The 25,265-nt window shown below is 40.4% G+C and overlaps 1 protein-coding gene and 1 long non-coding RNA gene across 2 annotated transcripts; both read left to right on the top strand.

The window, feature by feature from the left end:
• Positions 1-5,457: 5,457 nt before the first annotated feature.
• HAND1 (heart and neural crest derivatives expressed 1) lies at positions 5,458-9,454 on the top strand. The gene is made up of 2 exons (XM_030212488.1): positions 5,458-6,290; positions 8,328-9,454. The coding sequence occupies exons 1-2, from the start codon at positions 5,802-5,804 to the stop codon at positions 8,424-8,426; spliced, it is 588 nt and encodes a 195-aa protein (XP_030068348.1). The 5' UTR covers positions 5,458-5,801; the 3' UTR covers positions 8,427-9,454.
• A 14,131-nt stretch (positions 9,455-23,585) lies between these two features.
• On the top strand, positions 23,586-24,150 carry LOC115475699. Its single transcript, XR_003943088.1, has 2 exons — positions 23,586-23,625; positions 24,088-24,150. It is a non-coding gene; the product is annotated as an uncharacterized LOC115475699 (long non-coding RNA).
• Positions 24,151-25,265: the final 1,115 nt, after the last annotated feature.

Here is a 25,265-nt window from a genome sequence, read left to right as displayed (position 1 = left end):
CCCACTATACATGTTCGACTGCACCACGTTCTACTTTTAGTCGTGACATAATTTTATAAGAACGCATCTACCCATTTCAATCAGCATTTACCTGCAACAAATATCATAGAGCCGTAGTTCCAAAATTAAACTTTCTCTTACTCTCAAAGGCTCATCTAACAATGAAAAGACACTTTATTGAAGTTACTGTCAAGCCGAAAATCTGTTAAGCTCAATGGCAGTGCTCACCTGCAACATGGCACCCTTCCAGCATCCGACTGCTCCTGGCAATTAACAAGCAAGTGCCAATTAGAAAAATGATTTGATTGAAACCATAATCTGCACCTCCCAGCAGAAAGGCTGCCCCCATTACATTGGAAGTTTGTGCCAATTGAGCACCTGCCTTGATGAGAACCATTTCTCCTGGCAACTGTGGAACCAGCAGGTGTGAACCTATTTTCTGAAAGGGGAAAAGGGGAAGCTCTCCATTTTATGATTAACACAATGGTCCTTAGCAAAAGTGGATGAGGGAGTAATTTGGAGAGCTGCTGAAGGAAGGCATTTGCTCAGGCCAGGGAAGAAGAGCTGAACTGAATTATTCACATGTATTTCTTGTACCAGGATTACAAAAATAAGATGATACCTTTTTATTGGACTAACTGAAATCATTTTTGACAAGTATTGTGGAGCTAAACCCCCTTCCTTAGGACGGCACGAGGGTTTAACTCTGGAAAGTTAGTAAAAACTGCATCGTTAGCCCAATTAAAAAAATATATATATTTTTTTAATTTTTTTAATTTATATATATATAAATTATATATATGCCCTGTATATATATATATATATATATATATATATATATATATATATATATACACACACACACAGGGCAACTATACTACTTTAGTCAAGATCACAGGAAGAAAGGATACGGTTAGAAATGCCATGTGATATCTTCAGCTAGTTAATATGGAGAGCAAGTTTATACAGGGGGTACAAGCTTTGTAGGAATTCGGCCTAGGTTGGAAACTAAGAACAGCACACTATTAACAAATAAGATTGGCAAATTCTATAAGGAGTGGGGGTGGGGGGCGTTGGGGCGAGGAGCGGGAATTAAGTGGTTACTGAATCCGCCTGAAAATGGTCCGATCAATTTACTCAGCTTAGTTAATTGGGTGCAAGACTGAATGATATTTGCCTGTAGCACATAGACAGCGAATCAGAGTCTGACGTCTAAAGGTTTATTCCAGTGTGAACCCAGGGGATGGTGAAACCCCTGGTATGTATTATTGATCAGTAAATACCATGACCTAAAGCTGCGAGATTTCCGCTATCTACCCTAATAATCAACTGCATTTCTTTCTTTTTTTTTTTTTTTGTTCAATTAAAATAGAGACTCATTTAACAGACTTTTTTGTGTTCTGTCGTCCCAACATAGCACAGCAGTGAAGAATCGGCTGCTCTATTTAATGACTCTTTGCCAGTTTTAATTAAATTATAGCTAAAGGAGCCAGACTGCATCTTAACAAAATAAGAGGGGCCTGTGTATGCCTAGTTGCAGTTTATTCCAGATCAGTTTGAATTTGGGACTAGATTTTGATATCTACTGTACAGTAGGAAACAGATTCCATGACAAATCCTCACTAAAAAAAAATGTACACAGTAAGCATTTTCATTACATGTTGAAAACTGTTTCCACTTTAATTTAATGAACACGTTTAATGAATTTAATTTAATGAATCACATACCAAGTAAAATGAGTTTATCTTGTTGGGCAGACTGGATGGACCGTCATTCATTTACTATATTACTTTGGATTTGATGGCATTATTCTATTGGAAGGAAAGTCTGGCAGCACCGTCCAGAGGTTTGTTCGAAACCGATTTATTCCCTTCATTCTTTCCTAATGAAAAATGTATTTTGTACGCAATAGGAAAAATGCGGTTTCAGAGTTGTAATATAATTGCCTTTAAACGTTATCTCTGCCAGACTAGCAAGACTAACTACAGATACCTCAGACGAGGGTGATGAAAATCATAAACTGACATATTAAAGTCTTTTCACTGTTCGATTATACGTTTTTATAGATCATAATTCTGCAGTACATTACGTTTCTCTAAATCCATGTGGAGTGAATTGGTATATCTATACTCAGAAAAAATGGAAAAAGAACAGGAATTTGTCTTTCATCTTAATTGACGATCATGGATGACAATTATAGCTGTTTTATATGGACGCCAATACTATATCCATAATAGCAGTTATTGCATCTGTGATGTGGAGAGTATGATTTAAGACATCAGATGCATAGGAGAAATTGGTGAACTAATCTCGCAGTGAAGGGCACAAACATACGAATAAACCTCCTCATTCAGACTAGAATCTATATATTCTTACGCTGCTCAGATATTGTGAAAAATGGAAACATCGCCCTACAGAACTTTTCACAAAAGCATCTAAAAATATGTAAAGAACAACAGCAACAAAAATCCTAGCTCTTTGCTCAGACTGAGGACAGAGGGTCCTGCTGCACCCGAATGTGTGACGGATCCATTACGAAATTACAATAAATCCCTTAAGAACAAGTCTTGCAACAAACTTTCTTCTCCCAAAGGAAACCCTGCATAGAGTATTTGCTGCAGTAATTATCTGTCTCCTGCATATAGCAAACCCTCTGAATAACAAATAGGTTGGGTCCTGGCCCATTGTTCCGGCACTGAGCCACCCAAGCGTCTGATATAAACGGTCCTTCTTAGGTCTATAAACAGCGAAAACGTTTGTTCTTGCAAGGGTGTGTTATTAATGGTGTGTAATTCAAAGATCCATATCTTTGTAGAACTAGCCGTGAATAGAAAAGGTCTGACGCTTTTTCCTCCACCTTGAACAGAAGGCAGGGACAGGGGAGCAAGCTGGATACACGTCTTTTTGTTTGCAAATCTTTAACTTCATCTTATCAGGTGTCCAGTTGGCTTTTATTGCTCCTTCTGGCTCTGTTTGCTGGTAAGAGAAGCCAAGCAGGGATTTTTTTTTTTTTAATTTATAGGGGTTTCGGAGGCTCAGTGAAGTGTTTCAAAGGCGTCCAGCTGACTGGAAAGGTTGGAATCGAAGGGACAACAGTCTGACTCCTCCCCACCAGAGATACAAGTGTGTTTGCGTGCGTGTGTGTGTGTGTGTGTGTGTGTATACATATCTATCTATCTATCTATCTATCTATCTATCTATCTATCTATCTATGTAATCTGGCATCCATAATGTTTAAATAGAGAAACATTTCAAAATATTTTCTTTGATCACACACACAAACATCCATCTCTCTCTCTCTGTGTATGTGTGTGTACATATATATATATATATATATAAAGCCTTTATATTTAATGTTGACATTAATTGTTAGGATTCCACATACATTGGAAATAAATATTTTCCGTTAATTTCTTCTCTCTCTTACCCTCTTTAAAAACACTGCAGCATTTTCCCTTATGTATATCATGAAAATGGAAAATATTAAGATGCTTGCCTGACATTAAAATACTTTAAGCAAAACAGTTTTCAGGATAATAATCAGAGTGCATCGGTTGCAGTAGATAATAACATAGTACATGCCAGCTACATTGTGTAGAACCCAAGAAGGAGCTCTTACTCATGATTTGCTGCATAAGTACGGCATAATATGCTATTATTTAAGCTAATATTTTCATATTCTACAATTAAGTTGAAAGTCACTACAGGTTATTTTTCAGTAATTCTTGCAGGTATTTAACACAAATATTGGAGTTTTACTTACTAATTCTTTCCCTTGTGGCACTGAAAAACTTACATGGGAAAATATAATTTTCCAATGTTATTTATTTCAGTCTATAGCAATTACATATATCAGGCCAATAAACTGATTGTAAAATAACATTTATTATGGCTTTAAGTGTCAACAGTGTATAAATCCTGGAATATTATCCATGTGGAGGAAGAACCTCATAGGATTATCATTTTCTGATCTGTACATTTATTTCATAATTCACGAAATCTGGTTACAATGAGTTGGATAGAAAATAAACCGCATTATCACCCTGTGATATTCGTTGAATATTAAACAGTGGATACAAATTTAAACTGGAATTTATATATTTGAATCTTTAGCGGGGGGGGGGGGGGGGGGGTCACCAGTGCAATTGCTAACACAATGTCTACATAACTAGTAGTCATCTGTAGTGCAAAGAAGGGAGCATTCTTTATAATTCAAAAGACTTGTTTTTGACCTACATATAATAATATTAAAAATGGTATTATTTTTAATTCCTCAACAAGTGTGGATTGTTCATTGATTGTCTTTTCAATGAGAGAGAGAAAAGAAAGCCGCTTTTAACGAAACCGACCACAGGCACACAAATGATTTTACAGAAAAATGTTTCTACAAAACCATTTGAGTTTTCATGTACTTTAGGATTCCCCAGATTAAATATAACACCACGTTGTTTCCTTAAAGTGTTTAAATATACATTTTGGGGATAAGGAGTAAGGTTTTCCCTTAAGAGGTAAACTGCAAACGTATTTGATGTGAGAAAGAAACAAAAACTGATAGAAGATTATACGATTTCTAATACCGTAATCCGTTTTTTTAAAATGTAAAATGCAACTCTGTTCTAAAGATTATTATTATTGTAATTAAAACGAAGAAAATATAGGGTGATGAGAAACATATGGGCTGTTTTCACTTTTTTTTTTTCGTTTATTCTTCGTACAGATACATGTTTGGAAAGATTAAAAAAAAACAAACCCATACATGTTTGCATGTTAATCCTCGATATTATATCAGTATTGGGGAAGATATTTTCCTATTTCAAAGTCAGTATTTTCTGTGTGATTGCCTACCCGTGGAGAGTGATCCAGCCCTCTGGTTTCAAAGACAACATACTTTGTTTTATTTATAACATATACCTAGCTCTTATTTTGCTCTAGTTCTGAAGGCGATTCTCCCAGCACTTCGTTATAACACACGTAAAATCACAAGCCCCCGTTTATTCAATGTCATTTTCCTTTCCATCTGTCTTCTTTTTGTTATTTAAATAGGATCTCCTTACCTGTATCAATCAGCCACAAATCTATCTTAATTCTTCAGGCACTGAATAAAGAGAACATTTTTAATATAGCCATTATTTTCTCCTTTCATTTAAAATACATCTTAATTTTCCTGCCCCCTCCACAACAGATAGCCAAGGTGAACGATCTGAAAACATTTTATTGAGGGAAAGCAAAGAGAAAGGTGTGATAAAAGTGTAGAGCAAACAAGCCTTTGAAAGCCAACAAACAGCATTGGGGGTGCGTGGGGGGGGGGGGGGGGATCTGCCCTCCCTTTGCTGTCCGCTCCTCTTCTCCTCATTGGCTGCAGAAACAGTTTGGCACTGAGATCCCTGAACTATATAAACCTGATCTGGGAGACTCCAGTAAGGGGTAAAGCCTACTCAGACTGCCGGCACTTACTCAACAGGTCGAGACGTGTGAGCAGGGGTCGACAAAGAGATCCCCTCCCCCTTTTTATGGTAACTTTTGCTGCTGATTTTTGAACTGTAAACCAAGTTACATTATTTTTCCCCTGAGCTGATGTTGAGACATTGCAAGAAGCTGTATTTTCCAAAGGAGTGAGAAAAGAAATAGTAACCTGAAGAAATCTGCAAGGTTTGTAGCTCTTGTAAAGGTGATTTTGATGCAGCTAATGGCGACATAATATTGGGGAGGGAAACAAAGAAACAAACCGAGGCAAAGGTCTGCAGAAATTTCAGGAACTGAGATCTTCTCTCGTTCTGGAGCTTTACAGAGACCAGTAGACCATGAATCTGGTTGGAAGCTACCAGCACCATCACATGATGCACGAGTCTTTCCTCTTTCCTGCCGGCTCAAGATGCCATCAGGACAGACCCTATTTCCAAAGCTGGGTCTTCAACCCGGGAGAAATGTCCCCTGATTTTGCAGTTCAGCCTCCCTACAGCCCGGACTATGGGACGGCAGGTCCGGGCCAGAGCCACAGCAGGCTGGAGGCCTTGACGGGTCGCCTGGGCAGGAGGAAAGGCGCAGGGCCCAAGAAAGAGAGGAGACGGACAGAAAGCATTAATAGTGCCTTTGCCGAACTGAGAGAATGTATCCCCAATGTGCCAGCCGACACCAAACTGTCCAAAATCAAAACCTTGAGGCTGGCGACCAGTTACATAGCTTATCTGATGGATGTGCTGGCCAAGGACACCCAGACTGGGGAGACTGAAGGTTTTAAAGCCGAACTTAAGAAAGTGGACACCAGAGAAAGCAAAAGGAAAAGAGACCCGGTAAGATTTACCTTCGGCCTGTTATTCTTCTGCAAACTGAACACAATATTTAGAATTGTAGCTCTTTACATCTTGCAGAATTGGCAGCCCAGGGTTTTTCTTTTTGCGGATTGCTGAAGAGTTTTCCCAGACCTTGCAGGTCCATCTTATTAACTACTCTACAGAATGTAGTTTTAACCGATTTTTAAAAAACACCCCAAAACAACAAGAATAAACAAAAACAAAAACGGTGTTCTACGATGGACACTTATGTCTCAAATATATCTATAGGGAGAATCCTCAGTCTTCAGCAAGCCAAAAAATAAATAAATAAATAAATAAATATATATATATATATATATATATATATATATATATATATATATATATATATATATATATATATATATATATATATATAAATCTATGAGAGATTAATGTTCGTTTTTTGTTTTTGGCTTGCTGAAGACTGAGGATTCTCCCTATAGATATATTTGAGACATAAGTGTCCATCGTAGAACACTGTTTTTGTTTTTCTTTATGTATGTATAGAAAATGTTTAGGGGAGCACATCAAAGAAGTAGACCAGAACATTTAGAACATTTTAAATTAAAAGTATTGTAATAATAATAATAAAATACCCAACATGGCCATGTTTCGCCAGTTAGGCTGCATCGGGTCTACTAGTTCGCTTGTCCTTTTGTCCCTCTCTCTATCCTGTAAAAAAGTTTGGGGCAGAACACATATGAGTGAAATTTCACTGTGGCCATTAATAGCAGCTGAAATCTAGCTGTTTATTGGTTTGCTGGAGATAAGCGGACTCTTCTTTTCTAAATCTAGATCTGTATTATGTATGCCTGAGATGAGCGTTCATCACACAGAACAGCGTTTTGGTTTTTCTTTAGAATTTTGAGGACAGAAAGTTGCCACAAACTGCTGGTGAAAAGCACTTTTCCAAAACTCAGTCCAAAAGCCATTACCAATTTTTCTGAAAACCTGCTGCTGATGGACTGAGTGAGTTTTGGAAAAATGCTTATCAATTTTATTTATTTATTTTTAGCTCTCTCAAAATACAGAGACCTAATTCCTGCTAGGGTTGTGGGTGATTTAGTGTTGATGAATTCATACAGTCTGTGCTGTCGTCCAGGAGTGGCTGCTACTGGGTATTATTACTCAAAATGATTGTCAGTTTTGTTGTAGGCTATGTACGTATTCCAAGTTTATTTATTTTTTTTGTTTTCCTGCAGAGAATTGGTGAGTATTAATGGACAGACTTAAATACAAATTTATAACTGTCTCGCCGTCAATTCCTATATCTACTTTCTTGATAGATGTGTCTTCTAGATATCCATTTTTGTAGGAGTTGTTAATAATTTCTCAGCTAAATGACTCATATTCTAGTAAACTAATAGACTTTAGAAAAAAAAACCTTCATAATCAGAATGGTAACTGGTAACATATCTTGTTTTACAATTCTGTTTGATTTTCATATTATATAAAGTACAATAAACGTTTTCACGGTTCACTGGGAATAAGGGAAAAATCCATTAAAATGTTTATCTTGTATATATTTGGAAAATCGTTTTGACAGTCACTTAACTAACACTTAAACCAAATGTCCAAAAATGGTTGATGAAATTTGCTTGTGAAGTAGACCTATTTAGTTCACTGTGTAACATGATAAAAACAGTAAGAACCAAATATATTACTGTGTATAATCTAGCATAATTAAGTTACACTTACCAACAAAAGTACGGAAGTATGAGTTTACAATAACAGTTTAATGCATTATTTAAAGTACTTTTGCAAACGCCAACCAAATTTATGATTACCACTACTGTATTAACATTTACAAACAGAACTCTCATATTTACAATATTCGTAAACAGAAGGCTTCCATCATACGAGACCGACTTCCCCCTGGCACACAAACTGATAATGTTCTGTGAAAAAAAATGTGAGGAATCATTTTATTTTTTAAACCACTTACTGAAAAAAATATTTTTTGTTGCTGTTGTTGTGGCTGTATTTTAAATACTTATTTTTTCCTTTTCTCAGAATGAAGTTTACTCCGATTCTATAGGCCATGGCGAGAAAAGACTGAAAGGAAGGACAGGCTGGCCTCAGCAAGTTTGGGCTCTTGAACTAAATCCCTGAGCAAGTATTAAGAATAAAGATCTAAAACGAACTATTTTTTCCCCTCAAATACATTTCGAGTCCTGTAGAAAAGGAGGAGAAATATTTGAGTGAGCACTCTTCAGGCTGGGAGTCGTTTCACAATTACTGATAATGTGCAATGTAGTAGTAACATTACTTTCTGAAAATGAAGCGCAGTGGGGGAGGGGGAGCCTGTAGTGTGAGTCTCCTGAATATGTCTGTACCCCGTTTCCCTAATGTATTTCAAGTGGAGTCCTAATCCTGTTTAAAGCAAAGGGTGAATAATCACACCGATAGGGTCATTTTCATTAATTTTCGGGAACCTACAAAAAAAAAAAAAAATACCAAAAAGAAGCAAACGGAAGCCAAAACGTTAAAAGGCCCGATCCATCTTCTTTATTCCCAAATATGCCATGATTTTGAAACAGATCTGTTTTGAAATTTTTAGCCATTCGAATTCCACAAGGTCTGATTTTGAAAAAAATAATTACATACTGTATTTTACATGGACATAAACTTGGACACAGCTTTGAAAAGAAGACCAAAAACACGGAGAGAAAGGAAAGGAGAGAAGGGGCAATTAAGAGAGTGTGTGTGTGGAGGGGGGAGCTGTAATTATTTCCTGTAGTTTATAAATCTTTTTTCTCTGTACTTCCTTTGTTGAGGATATGGTTCACTTCTTGGTCGGAAGAGAAGTTCACACAACGCATTTGCAAATGTTTTTTTTTTTCCTAGAGTCCCCAGTTTCAGCTAAATTGGTATCGGTTAATTCGTTAGGAACTGGTCCCCTTATTTTTTTCCCCTAAGAGCTTAAAGTATGCATTAAGAAGACTTTTTAAAAAAATGTAAATAATAAAACTTTTTTCGATTATGTTGAAAATGTTTAATGTATTTAACTACCTAAAAGTGTGCATTTAGCAAATACTGTAACGTTTTCCTACCTCATGTGTATGACCACTTCCTGAAAGAACAAGTTGCCAAGACAAATATTTATAATGTCTAAAAAAAATAAACGTTTTCTAGAAATAGATTCCGGTGCATTACCATTTTCATCAAGCCCATGCTTTCATTACTAATGCAAGTAAAAGGATGCATTTTTCAAGAGGCGGAAGACACGATTGTAAGTCTTTGGTTTTACTTGTTTGCTGAAACTCCAAAGAAAAGAGATTCTCAGCTGGCAAATTCCTATAAAGGGACCTTCACTTCTCAAGATCAGAGGTACATAGGGAAAGCAAGGAATTTGGGATTTAACTCAAGCCTTTTTCAGTTGTAGCTCAAGGTCAGTTACATTCAGGCCCCACAGAGTTTTTCCTTTCTTTGGAGAGTTTACAATCTAAGGGGGGGTTGGGCAACCAAGGTCCTCTGGGGCCACAACCCAGTCTGGTTTTCAAGATTTCCACAAGGAATAGGCATACATAGAATGGAAGCAGCACATGCAAATCAATCTGATGCCAATTGATTGTGGAAATCTTGAGGACCATGGTTGCCCACCCCAAACTAAAGCTTTTTCTCAAGCTACTGTAAAATCTGGGTTTAAGGGCAGGTTAACATGAGATTTTCTGTGTGCTAAACCCAGAGCGAACATGGTATTTTTTAGGGCTTTTTCTCTTGTTTTAATTACATGGCCTGTGCTATGTCAGATTCAATGTTTATCCACACCTACCCTAGCTGAGGTAATATTTAACCATCTCTCTGACCTCATGTGCAACTTTCTTTAGTCACCTTACTTGCTAACTCTTCTTACTCTCTTACCTATCTATATGTTCCATCTTTGTTTATACCCTATGCTGTCTATTAAAATGTTCTATTACTATTGTGTTGACATTGTAAGTAGTATACCACGTCATACTTTGTATTATTTGAATATTTTTACTGCTGTAATTGCCTATTGCTCATGTTTGATCTATTCTTACTGTAAACCGCCTTGAGTGAATTCCTTCAAAAAGGCAGTAAATCCTAATAAATAAATAAATTTTGTTCCCAATAGTGGATACCTGCAGAAATTAATGCCAACTCCTACTGCACCTTCCTATCCACCCCCCCCCCCAGCAAAGTATCGTCATCTCCCTGTACACAAATCCATTTTAACTCAGATATACTTTCACTATTGGTTGCACAAGACCCCTTTAGGTGAGAGTGTAAAGCACCAGGTGATAGGGTGACAACGCAGACCATCTTTGATGCAATAAAAGAAGATGACTTGAAATAAACAGCTTATTATTATGGGAGGAAGTCAAGTTTAAAACAAACAAACAAACAAAAGCCTCCTGGGTGGACAGAACTAACGAGATACCTACCTGAGATGGCAGCCGAAGGGGAGATAAGCTCCTGGGTATCAAACTTTCCGACCAGGTTTATTGATTATGATTTATTAACCACTTTTATGAAGAGATTCATCAAAGGCAGTGTACAGTAGGTTGCATATTGTCAGCATCCTTTCAAGCAAAGAGATTTCCCTTTCATTTTCACAAGGTTCAAAGGCAGGCCTTTCATTGTATATTTTTGGTTTCACTTGTGTTAGTTATTTGTTTAATTTGGGGCACATTCTTTCAGAGTTTGTACCAGCTTCCCCTCTGGCGTAAAACGTAAGGCAGAGTTATAGGCTATTTTCAAGGGGAAGAAAAATAGGCATGCATAACTTTCTGCGAAATCTCTGTTTACTCACGTCCACTTTTTTTTTTAACTTAGAAATGATTACATCTTGAGGCCTCTTCAGAGAGTGGCCACTGAAGCATAAATGAAGGGCCTGATATTCAAAGGATTTAAGCTTCTAACTTTGAGAAAGATGCCCATAAATTAATATCTTTGAAAACTGAGTAGGACAGAGTGCCTAATTTATATTCAACATTTCAGTAAACTCTTAACTTTATGAACATAAAAGGTTTGTGGCAACAGAGGCGGATTTAGGGAGGAGTAAAAAAAGTTCGGAGTTTAGCATTGATTTTCTGTCTCGTAAATCTAGGCAAATGAATGACAGACTTACATTTATAAAGCATAAGTTTAAAGCCCTTAAATTAAGATGAATTTTCAACTGAAAATGTATGCTTTTAAATCAAGCTGAATATAGAGCACAAATTTAGGAGTCTAATTTAGGACTTCTTTTACAAAGCTGCACTAGCGATTCCTGAGTGGCAAATGATAGGAATTGAATGGGCTTCCTCTCATTTGTCAGGCTGGGAATCGCTAGTATGGTTTAGTAAAAGAAGCCCTTAGTAACATATATTTAGGAACTCAGTCTTAAGATGGATAGACAGACTGAAATAAGGATATTTCCACTCCTTACTGAGGACCATTGATAACTGCAATCAAAATTTCTAAAGGATGTTTTTCTATTTCTTATTTATGCAAAAAAAAAAATCTATTTGAAAATGGTGCCGTCCAGAAATTTTACAATAACCTGTTATTTGATAACTGGTGGATAATCTTATTTATCTGCATATATATCTGACCCCCTGTAGATAAATAATGTATAAAATGGTATTTAAGAACATAAGAATAGCCATACTGAGTTTCCAACAGTGGCCAAGCCAGGTTACAAGTACCTGGCAGAATCTCAAATATTCCGGAATCCCAAAAAATAGCTAGATTCCATGCTTCCGATCCCAGGGACAAGTAGTGGCTTTCCCTATGTCTGTCTCAATAGCAGACTATGGACTTTTCCTCCAAGAAGGGTATGAGTAAACATCAGTGTAGCCTTAGCTGTATCCTAATAACATATTTACAAAGCTGCAGTAAGCACAATCACATGGTTACCACAGCATTAAAGGGCTTACTACAGGGTGTGTGAAGGCATCCCGTGGTAATTTTGAAATCTACACACATAAACCATGCATTAAAAAACAATTATTATTTTTGCTGAGGGGGCGTGTCTGGAGAGTGGGCATGCCTATGATAATCAGTTAGTGCTTTGACATTCCCGTGTGTGATTAGTGCACGAGCCCTTACCACCTACAAAATGGGTGACAGTAAGAGCTAACCTACCGGATCAGAGAAGTTTCAAAGAGTCATAAACAGTACACTGCATAACTACTAAGATCAGAGTTTGTTAAAAACAAATTCTCACCACAACTGTGATTTTAAATAGTTACATATATTTTAAAGGAGGAGGAAAACACAGTAGTGAAATGACGGTCCTGTCGGGTTTTTGACCAACTTCATTTATTGTGAAAATTTAGTTACAAAGAGATAAGAATAAGGACTTTGAATTAAAAAGTAAAAATATTTAATATAAAAAAAATAAATATATTTGCCACAAATGAAGGGAGGATTTTATGACCGATGTTTGGAGAATACAACCTTAGCTATAAGCACAGTGTGCTGATAAAAGCAGGGTGTCCGAGGTCTTTTCCTCCTTTAAAATATACCTAAGTATTAAAACCCCAGTTGTGGTGAGAGTGGGCATCGTTTATTTTTAGCCAAGCTCTGATGTCAGTAAGGGCCCATGCGCTAATGGTCACATACGGATGGCAATATTAACACATGGCTATTAATGCAAAAAACAAAATAATCGGCCATTTTCTGGCATTAGCACGTGAAAGACCACAGATTTGTATAAGGGCTCCTTTAGTTTCTAATGAAAGTAGGACAACCTGCTTTCACTTTACATAAAATTATCAACATACATGGAATATGTGTAAATAATGTAATATAATGGAAGTACCAGTTGTTTTTTTTTTTTTTTTTACCGAGTCTAATCGCTAAGGGATAAATGTTAGAGATGCCCATACAAGCTAATACAAAAATTGGGATCAATGAGGATTGCGGTACTGCCTCTGAAACATGCTTGGCTCATACTAGCCACTATAGAGGCAGACACGCTGGTCTGATGATCCTATTAAAGTATCTTTGTCTAACTAGACCTTGATGGTTTGAATAAGGATGTATCTAATGTGAAGTTGAAGCTGAGTATAATGAGAGATGATTTAAGCACTCCCTTCACCATTAAAATGTTATGTATACCTAGTGAATACGTCATATATTCCTATGGGCATCTCTAGCATTTAACGTGTGCCTTTGCAAAAGACCCCCTATATAAGCAGAGGTGCACACCAAACAGTTACAGAATACTAACAAAAGTCTGCAGTTTTGTACCAAACTTTAAGCAAGTAACTGTGCACTTATGCTAGCAGTGGCGTAGCTATGGGTGGGCCTGGGTGGGCACAGGCCTACCCAGCGGCAGCACCCCACATCAACATCTCTCCTCCTCTGTGGCATCCTGGCATTTGCCTGCCCGTTACTAAACCCCGTCCTTCCCTGGTGTACCTTACAGGTGTCCCCGGCACCTGCAGTGATTCCACTATTGCTGCCTGCAGCGGCCCTGCAGGCTTCCATCGGCTGGGTCCCGCCAGACAGGAAATGATGAAAGCAAAGGCGGGACCCAGCCAATGGAAGCCTGCAGGGCTGGCACAGGCAGCAATAATTGAATCACTGCAGGCGCCGGGAATGCCTGTAAGGTACACCAGGGGGATGAGTTCAGCAACGGTCAGGCAGATGCCAGGATGCCGCAGAGGAAGAGAGGTGCTGATGTGGGGTAGGTGAAAAAAATCTATAACTTTTTAAAAATATATCCGGGGGGGGGGGGGGGGGGGCTGTGGAGAGCAGGGCCCATCTCAGTTAGCTCTGGGACCATCCAAAATACTGGGTCTGGCTATACCACTGTATGCTAGTATGTCTATGGCTGGTGTAAATGGTGATGCCTAAATGTGGCAGATGGGCTTGTAAATGCAATTGTTCTATAAAGAGGTGCACAAAAATAGAACAGCCCTGACATGCCCCTCCTTTATTACATAATAACATAAGCGTTGCCATACTGGGACAGACCAAAGGCACATCAAGCCTAGCATCCTGTTTCCAACAGTGGCCAATCCAGGTCACAATATACCTGGCAAGATCCCAAAAAAGTACAAAACATTTTATACTGCTTATCCCAGAAAGTGGATTTTCCCCAAGTCCATCTTAATAATGGCTTATGGACTGTTAGGAAATTATCCAAACCTTTTTTAAACCCTGCTAAGCTAACTGTTTTTTTACCACATTCTCTGGCAACGAATTCAAGAGTTCAATTACATGTTCAGTGAAGAAATATTTTCTCCAGTTTGTTTTAAATTTATATTAATGCCCCTTTAGACTGGTGCACAAGAGACATTAGCCACACTGTTTATAGAATGGGGTGCAAGTCTGTTACATGCGCAACAGCAAATTAAAACTAATTATTGTTTTTTATCACCAATTATTTGACAACTTAGTGCCAATTAGTTAATTATGTTACATGCATAACTAGCCCTATTCCAGTGGTTCCCAAACCTGGTCCTGGAGGCACCGCAGCCTAGCAGGTTTTCAGGATACCCACAACAAATATTCATGAGAATGATTTGCATGCGCCGTCTCCATTGCATGCAAATCTCTCATGAATATTCATTGTGAATATCCTGAAAAACTGGCTGGGGTGCCTTTAGAACCAGGTCCGGGAACCACTATAACTGTGCAACCAACTGTGCACCTAACTTTCAGCACCATTTATAGAATTCAGGGTACATGTAGTTAAATCACCTGTGGGTTGCAGTAAGGGCATTGCTGAGCTAGGAGAGAAAGCGGCAGGTTAGGGTTTAATGGACACTTCACTTGGCTTGTTAATGCTTTTCCTGATAGAATAAGACTTTGATGAATCCCACTCTTTAATGTAAAACAGCCATAACCATGAGTCAACTGTTCAAAATGATGTTTTTGGGGGGGGGGGGGGGGGGGTGGGGGGAGGGAATAGACAGAGGATTGCTAAACTCAACACACATTAGACTAGATTCTATATATGGTGCCTAAAAAATTGGCACAGAAAATATTTCCGCCTAGGCGTATTCTGCACCTAGATTTAGGCATGGTTTATAGAATATGCCTAGCCACCGTGCCTGTGACTAACTCTAGGTGCATCCATTTACGCCAATTAAAACTTGGTATAAATACCGGCGCCTAAGTTAGGCATGGAGCAGGTGTTTTCTATAACCGTGCAAATAGATTTTTGAAATGCCCATGGTCTTCTGCCCATTCCACACCCATGGCCAGCTCCCCTTTTTTTTGCAGTGCGCATTAGAATTCATGTGCACGACTTTACAGAATACGCTTAGACAATTGTGCACATAAATTTTAATTAATGCCAATAAGTATCAATAATTATTTAAGTAGTAATTATCAGCACTGAATGTTTATTAAGTAATTAAATTGCATGTGCAAATCCAGAATACGACCGGATTTGTGCATGGCAAAGTGAAAGTTAGCTCACTAATGGGTGGGGGCAGGGGGGATCACTAAGGACCACATTAATGCAAACCTTACTGGCGGTTATCATTGCTAAATAAAAATTAAACTCATAATGCTTTCAGTATATATTCCCCACCCCCCTCAAAAGCATAGGATCATTTTTTTTAATCATTTGGTAAGGTGACATATGCAGGGGCCCTGTTACCAAAGTGTAAAAAGCAGCCTAAGCATGTTCTGGTCATTCCCAGTGCTAAGGCCATTTTTACCGCTGGGAAATGGCTGATTTTTCTATTTTCCCTATTAATGGCCACACACCAATTTTCCCATTAGCAAATGGTCATTGGTGCTTGAGTTTCATCACCCATTATGTAGGCAGCAAGAGCAACAATCTGATTTATATAAACTCTTTTTTAGAGAGGTTGGGAAGGATAACTACTGGGCTGGTTTTGCAAATCTTTAATAAATAATAACATTTAAAAAGTCCGCTAATCCCTAACATTTTTTATTATGTGTGCAGCGCAAAAAGTAACAAGCCTGCTACAATTCCAAAAGCCTCAAAAGCAGCTCTCTAATGGGCTGCTGTACCCTTGGTCTGCTTTGCTTGCGTTTCTGTGGAAGCCGTGGACCCCCCCTTCTTCCTGCTGTACCAAGCGCCAGCCAATCCTTTTCTGAGCAATATTAATAAAACTAGGAGATGCAGGGGTGCTCTGGGTTGAAAAAAAAAAAAAGACAGCTCTTATACCTCTGTCACATTTATAAAGCATTTAAGGAGAAAAGATGCACATACAGCATGACATTTCAGGCAACTTTTTTTTTTATGGACTCTTTTCTTTCTGCTCCAGCCAGACTGCCAGTGTGCCGTCCTCACCTAAAGAACTGGAATCTATTTTTAGGATCAGGAGCCTGTAAAGCATGTGCAGAATTAGTTCGGAGGGGTGGGAGGAGGAAACCCACTAATTCGGTGCATCCTAAGGCAAACTATAATTCAAGTGAACAGCATCCCCATGATGGAAACTTTCTCTGAAAACAGAGTGCCCTGTTTATTTGGGAATTAGGGGCTTTTGTGTCCAAGGCAGTAGGAGAGGTATCTGCCTGCACATTTCAACCCTATCCCTATCCATATAAACATAGGGACACATGCATTAGCCTAGCTGTGCAATCTGCAGACCCAAATCTAAGCACTCAATAGCCATACTTATAAGTACAGTAGCAATATGTTTACATATCATGCATTAATATGTTTATTGTATAGAAATACAATATGTACAAATTTTAGGAGTAACAGCATAAACTGAGTTGGTTTCTAAAGATCTTGAAACTTCAGCAGGATAGGGGTCTGTAGGGGATTGTTTACTTGGCATCATCTCTAGGTCCCTGGAGTTGTTGTATAGGTAATTATGGGTTTCTTTATCTGATCTCTTGTGAGTAGCCTCTTATCTTGGAGCTGGTCAGGCAAGGGTTAAAGAGGACAGCTCTGCAGACAGCATGGAGCCATATAAAATACCAACCTGACATTAAGGCAAGAGTGAACAAGGTAAATGGGCAGAAACCCTGGAAAATAAGCTGGGAATGTTAAACATCCAATGAGGTAAAGGCACAGGGGAGAAGAGGAATAGCTGTATATTGTTCCTGCTGTCTTCACTTAACTACAATATACATCAGCTTCTTATTCCACTATATGGAATGACTTAGAACAGTGCTTCCCAAACTTTTTACTATAACAGAACTCCTAAAATACTTTTCAAACACCGAGGAACTCCCTTTCCTGAGTCCCATCCAACTTCTGTTCCTCTTTCCCTGCACCCCCCAAGTCCCATCTCTCTGCCCTCCTAGTCTTTCTCCACCCCAACCCCGTAGTCCAATGTCTCTCCCTCTCACCACCCCACCCTCAATTTGCCATCTCCCCTTCTCTCTCAGATCCCCTTCCACGACGACTACCTGACTACCTCGTGCTGCTTTGGAGGGACTTATCTTTACTTTAGTACAGATGAAGGTCTGTGCCCATGCTGCCTAAGCATTAAGTCACTGGCATGCTTCAGCTGCCGCCGCTGGCACTGCCAGGCATGCCCAGTTCCTGCTGCTGAACGAGTATATGCACGAGTACCAGTGTTGGTGGCTGAAGCACACCACTGACTTCCTCACTTGCTGAACCTCTGAAAATAGCTCATGGAACCTTAGGGTTTTGCAAAACTCAGTTTTGGAATCAGTGACTTAGAGGTTCACACTATCAGCTACACAACAAACAGGAAAACATTGATCATAATGAAACCAGGCACTGTCCTAGGAAACAGATCACTACAGTCCATAAATTCAACCAGGCAAAATAATATGAGGACCCAGTAGCTGTCACTCTAGTACACACCCCTTCCCCATTCATCTCCCATCCTGTCTAATGTTCTTGGGGAAAAGAGCCATTCCCACTTTTTTGGTATTTGCATGTGGACAGCATTGAATGGTGTATCTTCTAATTTCTTTAATTGGAGCATCAATAATGATTTTTCCTGGTAGTGTTTCTTTTCCCTCCCACCCATGCATGAAGGCAAGCAGGGTGTGATTTATCCACTGATGAATTATCTATCAGGTATCTTGTTATTCTGTAGCAGTGGCATGGCCAAGGGTGGGCCTGGATGGGCTCAGGCCCACCCAGTAGCAGCACACCTATGATGTGGCTGGCAGGGATCCCCAAGCCCCACCAACCGTCCGTCCTGCATACCAGCCTTCCTTCTGATGTATTCCTGCCTATGTGGAAAGAGGAAGTTGCATCAGAGAGAAGACTGTGGGGCCAACATGAGCAGTGTGTATTAGCTGCTGCTCACTGCCGGTGAAAATCTGCTATTTAAAAGGTATGCGGGGTAGGGGGGATGTTTGAGAGACTATATGGCATGCCAGCAAGAGAGTGAGAGACCAAATCACTTGTGGGACAGGGCGGAGTTCTGTCCACCCATCTTGGGCCCAGGCCCACCCAAATGTGGGTGTCTGGCTACGCCCGTTTCTATAGTAGCACCTGGCTGCGTTGGTTGACCTGGAGTAGACAGTACATGAGAGAACTGCAAACAGATACTCAGGATGATGGTGGGTGGCAGAGAGGGTAATGCCAGTAGCCAGGGGGTGGAAACCACTCACTTTCTTCTCAAAGATACTCAAAAAGTCTAGTCTTTTAAGGTGGCTGTAGCTGAAAACAGTAATGGTATGACTGCAAAATGCTTCTACTGTGAGAAGGCATAAAATGCACAGCCTGATCATTTCATCCAGCAGATGGTGAAGAAAAAGTATCAGGACTTACCTGCACCGCATGAGATGTATAACTTTAAAAGGCAGCAGTACAACTCTTGAGAGGTTGAGTGATGGACATAGAGGGAAGATAATATGGTAGATGATGACAGATAAAAATTGAAATAGCCCATCTTGGCTGCTGAATAAGCTGATTGGGTTGCAAGTAGCACTCTGTGCAATGCAGCCCTCTCCTCATACATTTGTTTAGGGTTGTGACTCAAGTCTTTTTATAAAAGGCAAAAGGTGAAGAGTGTTGTGTTCCATATAGTTGTGTGCAAGTTGGAAAAATCACTACTGGGCAGACTGAATGGGCCACTCTAGTTTTTATCTACCATCATTTACTGTGTTATTGCATGGTTCTCTCCTCTATGATCAATAACTGGGTAATAATTTTTTTTTTCACATCAGCGATAACAAAATCTCTAGGTCTAGGATTAAAGACACAAGAGAAAGCCTGACCTAAGGTCGACCTCAAAGTAATGGCAAGGATCCCAGAGAGAAAGAGTAGGTGAGAGATTTATGGAGCCTGCATCCTTTTTATCATGTCCCCAGCAGCTCCTTCGGTCACACATACTTTCAAAATAATCTTCTGGAATAGAGAATAGTTGCTGTTTGTTGACTCAAATATACTTGTCTCTGGCCAACATGAAACTCACCCTAGGAACCACACAAATATGAGGAGGCTGTCACGTCACCTTGGCATAGTGTAAGATTCACCTCCAGATGACAGGGCTGGTTTACTCCTGAATCTCCAGTTTCTTCTGGATTTTTAAGTGTAACAGAATTCAGGGAGAAGGGTTGGGGAGATAGATAGGATAGATTGACCCTTCTGTCTTCTTCATTACAGTAGCAAAGTATAATCTGTACAAAGCAAGAGACTGTTCTCTTACTCTTTGAGACCCCTACAGATTAATCATTGGTAGGCAAGGCCTAACTCTACTAAAGAACTTAGAGGCCATTTTACAAAGCTGCAGCAAGCGCTAATGCGCTAACCACACACTAACCATTAGTTTTTAAATTTTTGTTACAGTGGGCATTTCTGCGCATCCAATATTATTATTATTAGCATTTGTATAGCGCTACCGGACGCACGTAGCGCTGAACACCTGACACAGAGAGACAGTCCCTGCTCAATAGAGCTTACAATCTAAAAAGTTAGTGCAGGATTACCACATGAGCACTTACTGCTTACAAAATAGATGTCAGTAAATGTTTTGTGGTAATTTTTTAAATGGCCACACACTGATAACATGAGAACATAACCATTAATCAAAATTGCAACGGTAAAAATAGCCTTAGCGTTTGGGGAAAGCCCGTGTAAGGGCAGGCTGAGGCCACTTTTCATGACAGCTTAGTAAAAACCCTTTCTTTGTGCTGATTTTATAATTTGTTTAACTTTATGGGTTAGCTTGTAGTTTTCATTTTACTATTTTATTTTATAATAGTCTATGAAGCAGACTGTAGGGTGAAATTGGATAATAGAAATAACATATCATTTAAAAAAATTGCAAATAATTTATATCTACAGGATACAGTACACCAAGCATAGCATGTGTGAAACTACAGGATGGCAAAGTGCCACCTCCGTTTTGCATACAGTCCAGCATTTCTCTCCACCCACCCGGTTCAGTAGTTCTCGCTCTTTTCCTTTCCTCCACTCAATTAAGCAGGACTCTTTTTCCCTCCTACCCAGTGGCGTAGGAGGGGGGGGGGCAGTGGGGCAGTCCGCCCCCGGTGCACGCCGCTGGGGGGGTGTCGGCTCCGCTGGTTCCCTGCTCCCTCTGCCCCGGAACAGGTTACTTCCTGTTCCGGGGCAGAGAGAGCAAGGAGGAACCAGCGGAGCCGACGCACCTCCCAGTGACATGCACTCGGGGGGCAGATTGGCCCTCTCGCCCGACCCTAGCTTCGTAATTCATGTAAGAATGCGCTCCCAGGAGGGGGAGAGGGTGCAGCAGTGACCCACTCCGGGTGTCAGCCGCCCTCGCTACGGCACTGCTCCTACCTTTGGCAATGTTCCTGTGGGCTTCCAGCAGCATCAAAAAAGAAAGCAACCTGCCTCTGACCGACTTCAGAAGTGTTCCCTCTGTTTTGTCCCACCAACTCCGCCACAACTTCCTGTGTCTGTGTATTCAGGACAAAGCAAAAAGAACACTTTTGAGGCCTGCTGCTTTCTGTTTTTGATGGTGCCTGCAGGAACACTGCCAAGTGGGGGGGGGGGGGGGGGGGGGGGGGGGGGGGGGGGGGTGGGGAAGACACGAGAGCTATTGAACCGGGTGGAGGGAGGGACTTGATATACCGCCTTTCTGTGGTTTTTGCAACTACATTCAAAGTGGTTTACTTAGTATATACAGGTACGTATTTGTAACTGGGGCAATGAAGGGTTAAGTGACTTGCCCAGAGTCACAAGGAGCTGCAGTGGGAATTGAACCCAGTTCCCCAGGATCTGCACTAACCACTAAGAGACACTACAGTCCTGAAGGGGGGGGGAGGGGAGAAGAAGGAAAGGAAGGCTAAAAATGTCATAGCAAGCAAGGGGAGAGAGATGCCAGAATGCGGGGAAGGGGACAGAGGGGGAACGGGAGAAAGGGTGGAAGAAAGAGAGCTCCAATGAGCAGGAGATATGCTGGACCCACAACCGAGAGAAAGATACAGTACCATGGGGCAGGGGACAGAGAACAAGTTGTACACAGGGAATAATAGGGACAAGAGGGGTGAAACTGGTCACAGGAGGAGGGATGAGGACAGGGACACAGAGTGGAGCTATTTTACAGAAAAGATAGGCACACAGTGGGAATAATGGTGGACATGAAGAGAAAAAAATGTTAACTGGACAGAAGACCCTGAAAAAGAGCAGAAGATGGATGGCACTTGGGGGGGGGGGGGCAGAGCAGAAGATGGATAGCACTTGCGGAAGGGGTGACAGAGCAGAAGATGGATGCACTTGGAGGGGGAACAGACTTAAAGATGGGATGGGATGGGGCAGGGGGGGGGGGTAATAGAGCACAAGATGGATGGGACTAGGGGGTGTCCCTAGGGTGGGGGAGAAGGGGAACAGAGCAATAATGAGAAAGGGGCAAGGTAGTGGGTGTGGGTGAGCGGAGAAGTGAGAAGGGAAATCAAGCAGAAGAGAGAAAGGAACTAGGGGGTGGTGGAAGGAGAAGGGAAACAGAGCAACTTGATTGAGTGGGAAAGTGTTGGGGGGCAAAGGTGGAAAGTACATATGAGAGAGACGGAGAAGGAATTTTGAGAGTATAGTAAGGACTTGGACCCCTCCGAAGGGACACCACCTTGTAAGTGGTGGAGGGGCTTCCGTGTTTCAATGACTCAGAGGGCTATGCTGAAGGGTTACCCATATCAGACAGGTCTCTGAGGAGAAACCAGACAAAGAGTGTCCCAAATTAGGGAGAGGGGAAAGATGGTGACCTGAAGCTCGTACACTCAACGGCCTAGCTGTCCTCTGAAGTTCAGTTTTTGTTCACTTGAAATTGCCTCTCTGCATTGTAGTTGCCTTAACAGAGGAAGGGGACAATGGGGGGTCAGCCGCCGATGACCAGCGTTTTGTCCCCTGTGCAAGTGTGGGACCGCTGTGTGATGAGCTGCCCATAGATGACTGGGTTGATGGGTCCTTTGATTAGCGCCGACGAAGGAGCGTCAATGCTCTTGGACCTGGAAACTTCTTCGCTCAAAAATCATTTAACCACCATGCCCAAAGGAGTGGAGGAGTGAGTCAGGAGTGTATGCTGAAACGGAAGTCGTTTACAGCTGAACCCGTGTCGGCGGTGCTACTCCTAAACCCTGAAGAGTTATCAGCTTGGAGTTTTTGGCTCCCGTGGAGGTTGCATTGAATGTGATCTGGAGGGTGCTCCAGGACCTGACGGAGGTAGAGAATGACTTTGCTTCAGAAATAGTCTTGTTAATGAGCCACATGGATAATCTAATCGAATCCTTTGAGAATATACAGCAAATGAAGTTCTACTGAAGTAGGAAACGGTTAAGATTGGAAAATGATAAAAGACCAGAAAAATTTGAACAAAATGAATATTGTTACAGATGATTAATATCGAGATTGTTGTTTTCCCAGAGTTCCGGGTATGACTCCTAATGTTTTTTTTTCCTCTGAAATGATTCCTCTTAATATATTAATTCAAAAGGAGTGAAGCCTGTGAAACTGGGATTACTTTAATCAGTGGGAATTGGATTGGAGATTCAAGGGTTTGTATTGTTAAACAATTTCTGGTTTTAAAAGGGAAAAAAATGAAATCAGGTGTATTACTTTCACTAATATTGGACAATAAGTATGTGTCCAATGAAATTGATGGACTATGCACCGTTATGGTCTTGAAGAAACCAACCAGATGATCAATGTGGAATAATGATTTAGATAAATAATAACTGGGGATAATCGGGTTAATACCACGTTTTCTTTGTTTGCTGTTGTTTAAATTGATCTCCTTGTCTTGTTTCACTCTCCCTATTTATTTTGTGGTCTAAGAAAGAGAAAGATTGTATAAAATCCATTTATCTTGTTGAGATTGTTTTCTTCTAATATTGTTTTAATGTACAATCATCTCTGTTTTACTGTTTTGCAAGTGATCCTTGTAAAATGAAAAAATTATAAATAAATGATTAAAAAAAAAAAGTAAGGACTTGGAAATTGGTAGCTATGAGTGATGGCGTATTTGTGAGTTGAGAGAATGAGGCTGTGAAATGGGGGGGGGGGGGGTAAGAGAAGGGGATGAAATGGGAGAAAAAAAATAACATGGTGTGGATGATCTGGAGAGAGAGGATTAGAGATATTGAAAATGGATGGGGCTACTGGGGAGGGGTATGACAGGAAGAGGATGGGTCCCTAAAAGGGGTTGAATGAGGGTAGAAATGGGGTTACAAAGATGATGGGGTAGAGGGTAAGAGATAGAATGGTCTAGAGGCAAGGGAAGGAAAAAGACAGGAATGGAGCTGAGAGGAAGTAGACAGTAGGTGAAGAGATGAGAGGGTGAGTACAAAACACAGATTAGGGAGTGGGGTAAAGATAGGGTGGGGTGATAAGAGACTGAGGAAGGAGAGACACAGGGGTGGGGACAACAGGAATGAGGGAGAGAAGATGAGAGGTGAAAAGGAGACCAAGGACTACACAGAGGATAAGAGAAAGGGAGAACGAGGGTAAAATCAAATGGACAGATATAAACATAGAAAAGTGAAATAAAAAACAACAATCAGTTGCAGACAGATGTAGAGAAGGAAAAGAAGACAACAAGAGAGAATTGGAAAGACAAACCTGGAAAAGAATTTAAGAGAAGATCGACAGAAGGAAAGTGGGAAAGACTGGGATCAGCCCAATCAGAAAAATAAAATGCCCAGACAACAAAAAGGTAGAAAAGAAAAATATGTGATACTTTTTAAAGATTTGGATGTGTCCATTTTAGGATTTGTACATCTTTTCTATTGTTTTACTTTGCAGAATACAGGAGAAAACACATTTTTCTCTCTCTTTTACCAGTATTACACTGCTTACAGTAGGGGTGAGCCACAAGCCAGGCAGGTTTTCAAGATTTCCCCAAAGAATAAGCATGAGATCTATTTGCCTACAACAAAAGTAGGACATGCAAATCAATCTCATGCACATTCTTTGGGGAAATCTTGAAAACCCAACTGTGCTGTGGCCCTCGAGGACTGTGATTGCTCACCCCTGGCTTATAAAGTCTGGCCTTCTTGGGAGGTGGGGGGGGGTCTCCATTTCAGTGTTTGTCTGCATGTTTTTTGTGGTTCACTTTTATTTATTTGTGTTTATATCCCCACATAATCAGAATGTTAATTATTCAGTTCTATGTGGTTTACAATAATTAAGATTAGAAATGCATACAATATATTTTTACAAGTATGAAGAAAACAGTGAGATTTTGAAAAGAGAAAACAAATAAAGATATCACAGTAACATAGTAGATGACAGCAGAAAAAGACCTGCACGGTCCATCCAGTCTGCCCAACAAGATAACTCATATTTGCTGCTTTTTGTGTATACCCTACTTTGATTTGTACCTGTGCTCGTCAGGGCACAGACCATATAAGTCTGCCCAGCACTATCCTCACCTCCCAACCACCAGCCCCGCCTCCCAACCACCGGCTCTGGCACAGACCGTAGAAGTCTGTCCAGCACTATCCCCACCTCTCAACCACCAGCCCCGCCTCCCGATTTTGACTAAGCTCCTGAGGATCCATTCCTTTGGCACAGGATTCCTTTATGCTTATCCCACGCATGTTTGAATTCCGTTACCGTTTTCATTTCCACCACCTCCCGCGGGAGGGCATTCCAAGCAT

This window comes from Microcaecilia unicolor, chromosome 8, assembly GCF_901765095.1.
Source record: "Microcaecilia unicolor chromosome 8, aMicUni1.1, whole genome shotgun sequence".
NCBI lineage: Eukaryota > Metazoa > Chordata > Amphibia > Gymnophiona > Siphonopidae > Microcaecilia > Microcaecilia unicolor.
The sequence above is the reverse complement of the archived record's forward strand: the minus strand, read 5'-3'. Positions and strand labels throughout refer to the sequence as shown.

What these genes read in the sequence shown, in the direction of transcription:
- HAND1 (XM_030212488.1), top strand. Translation starts at nt 5,802, where the DNA reads ATGAATCTGGTTGGAAGCTACCAGCACCATCACATGATGCACGAGTCT. An exon ending in GCAAAAGGAAAAGAGACCCG is followed by an intron (nt 6,291 to 8,327) that starts GTAAGATTTACC and finishes TCCTTTTCTCAG; the next exon opens with AATGAAGTTTACTCCGATTC.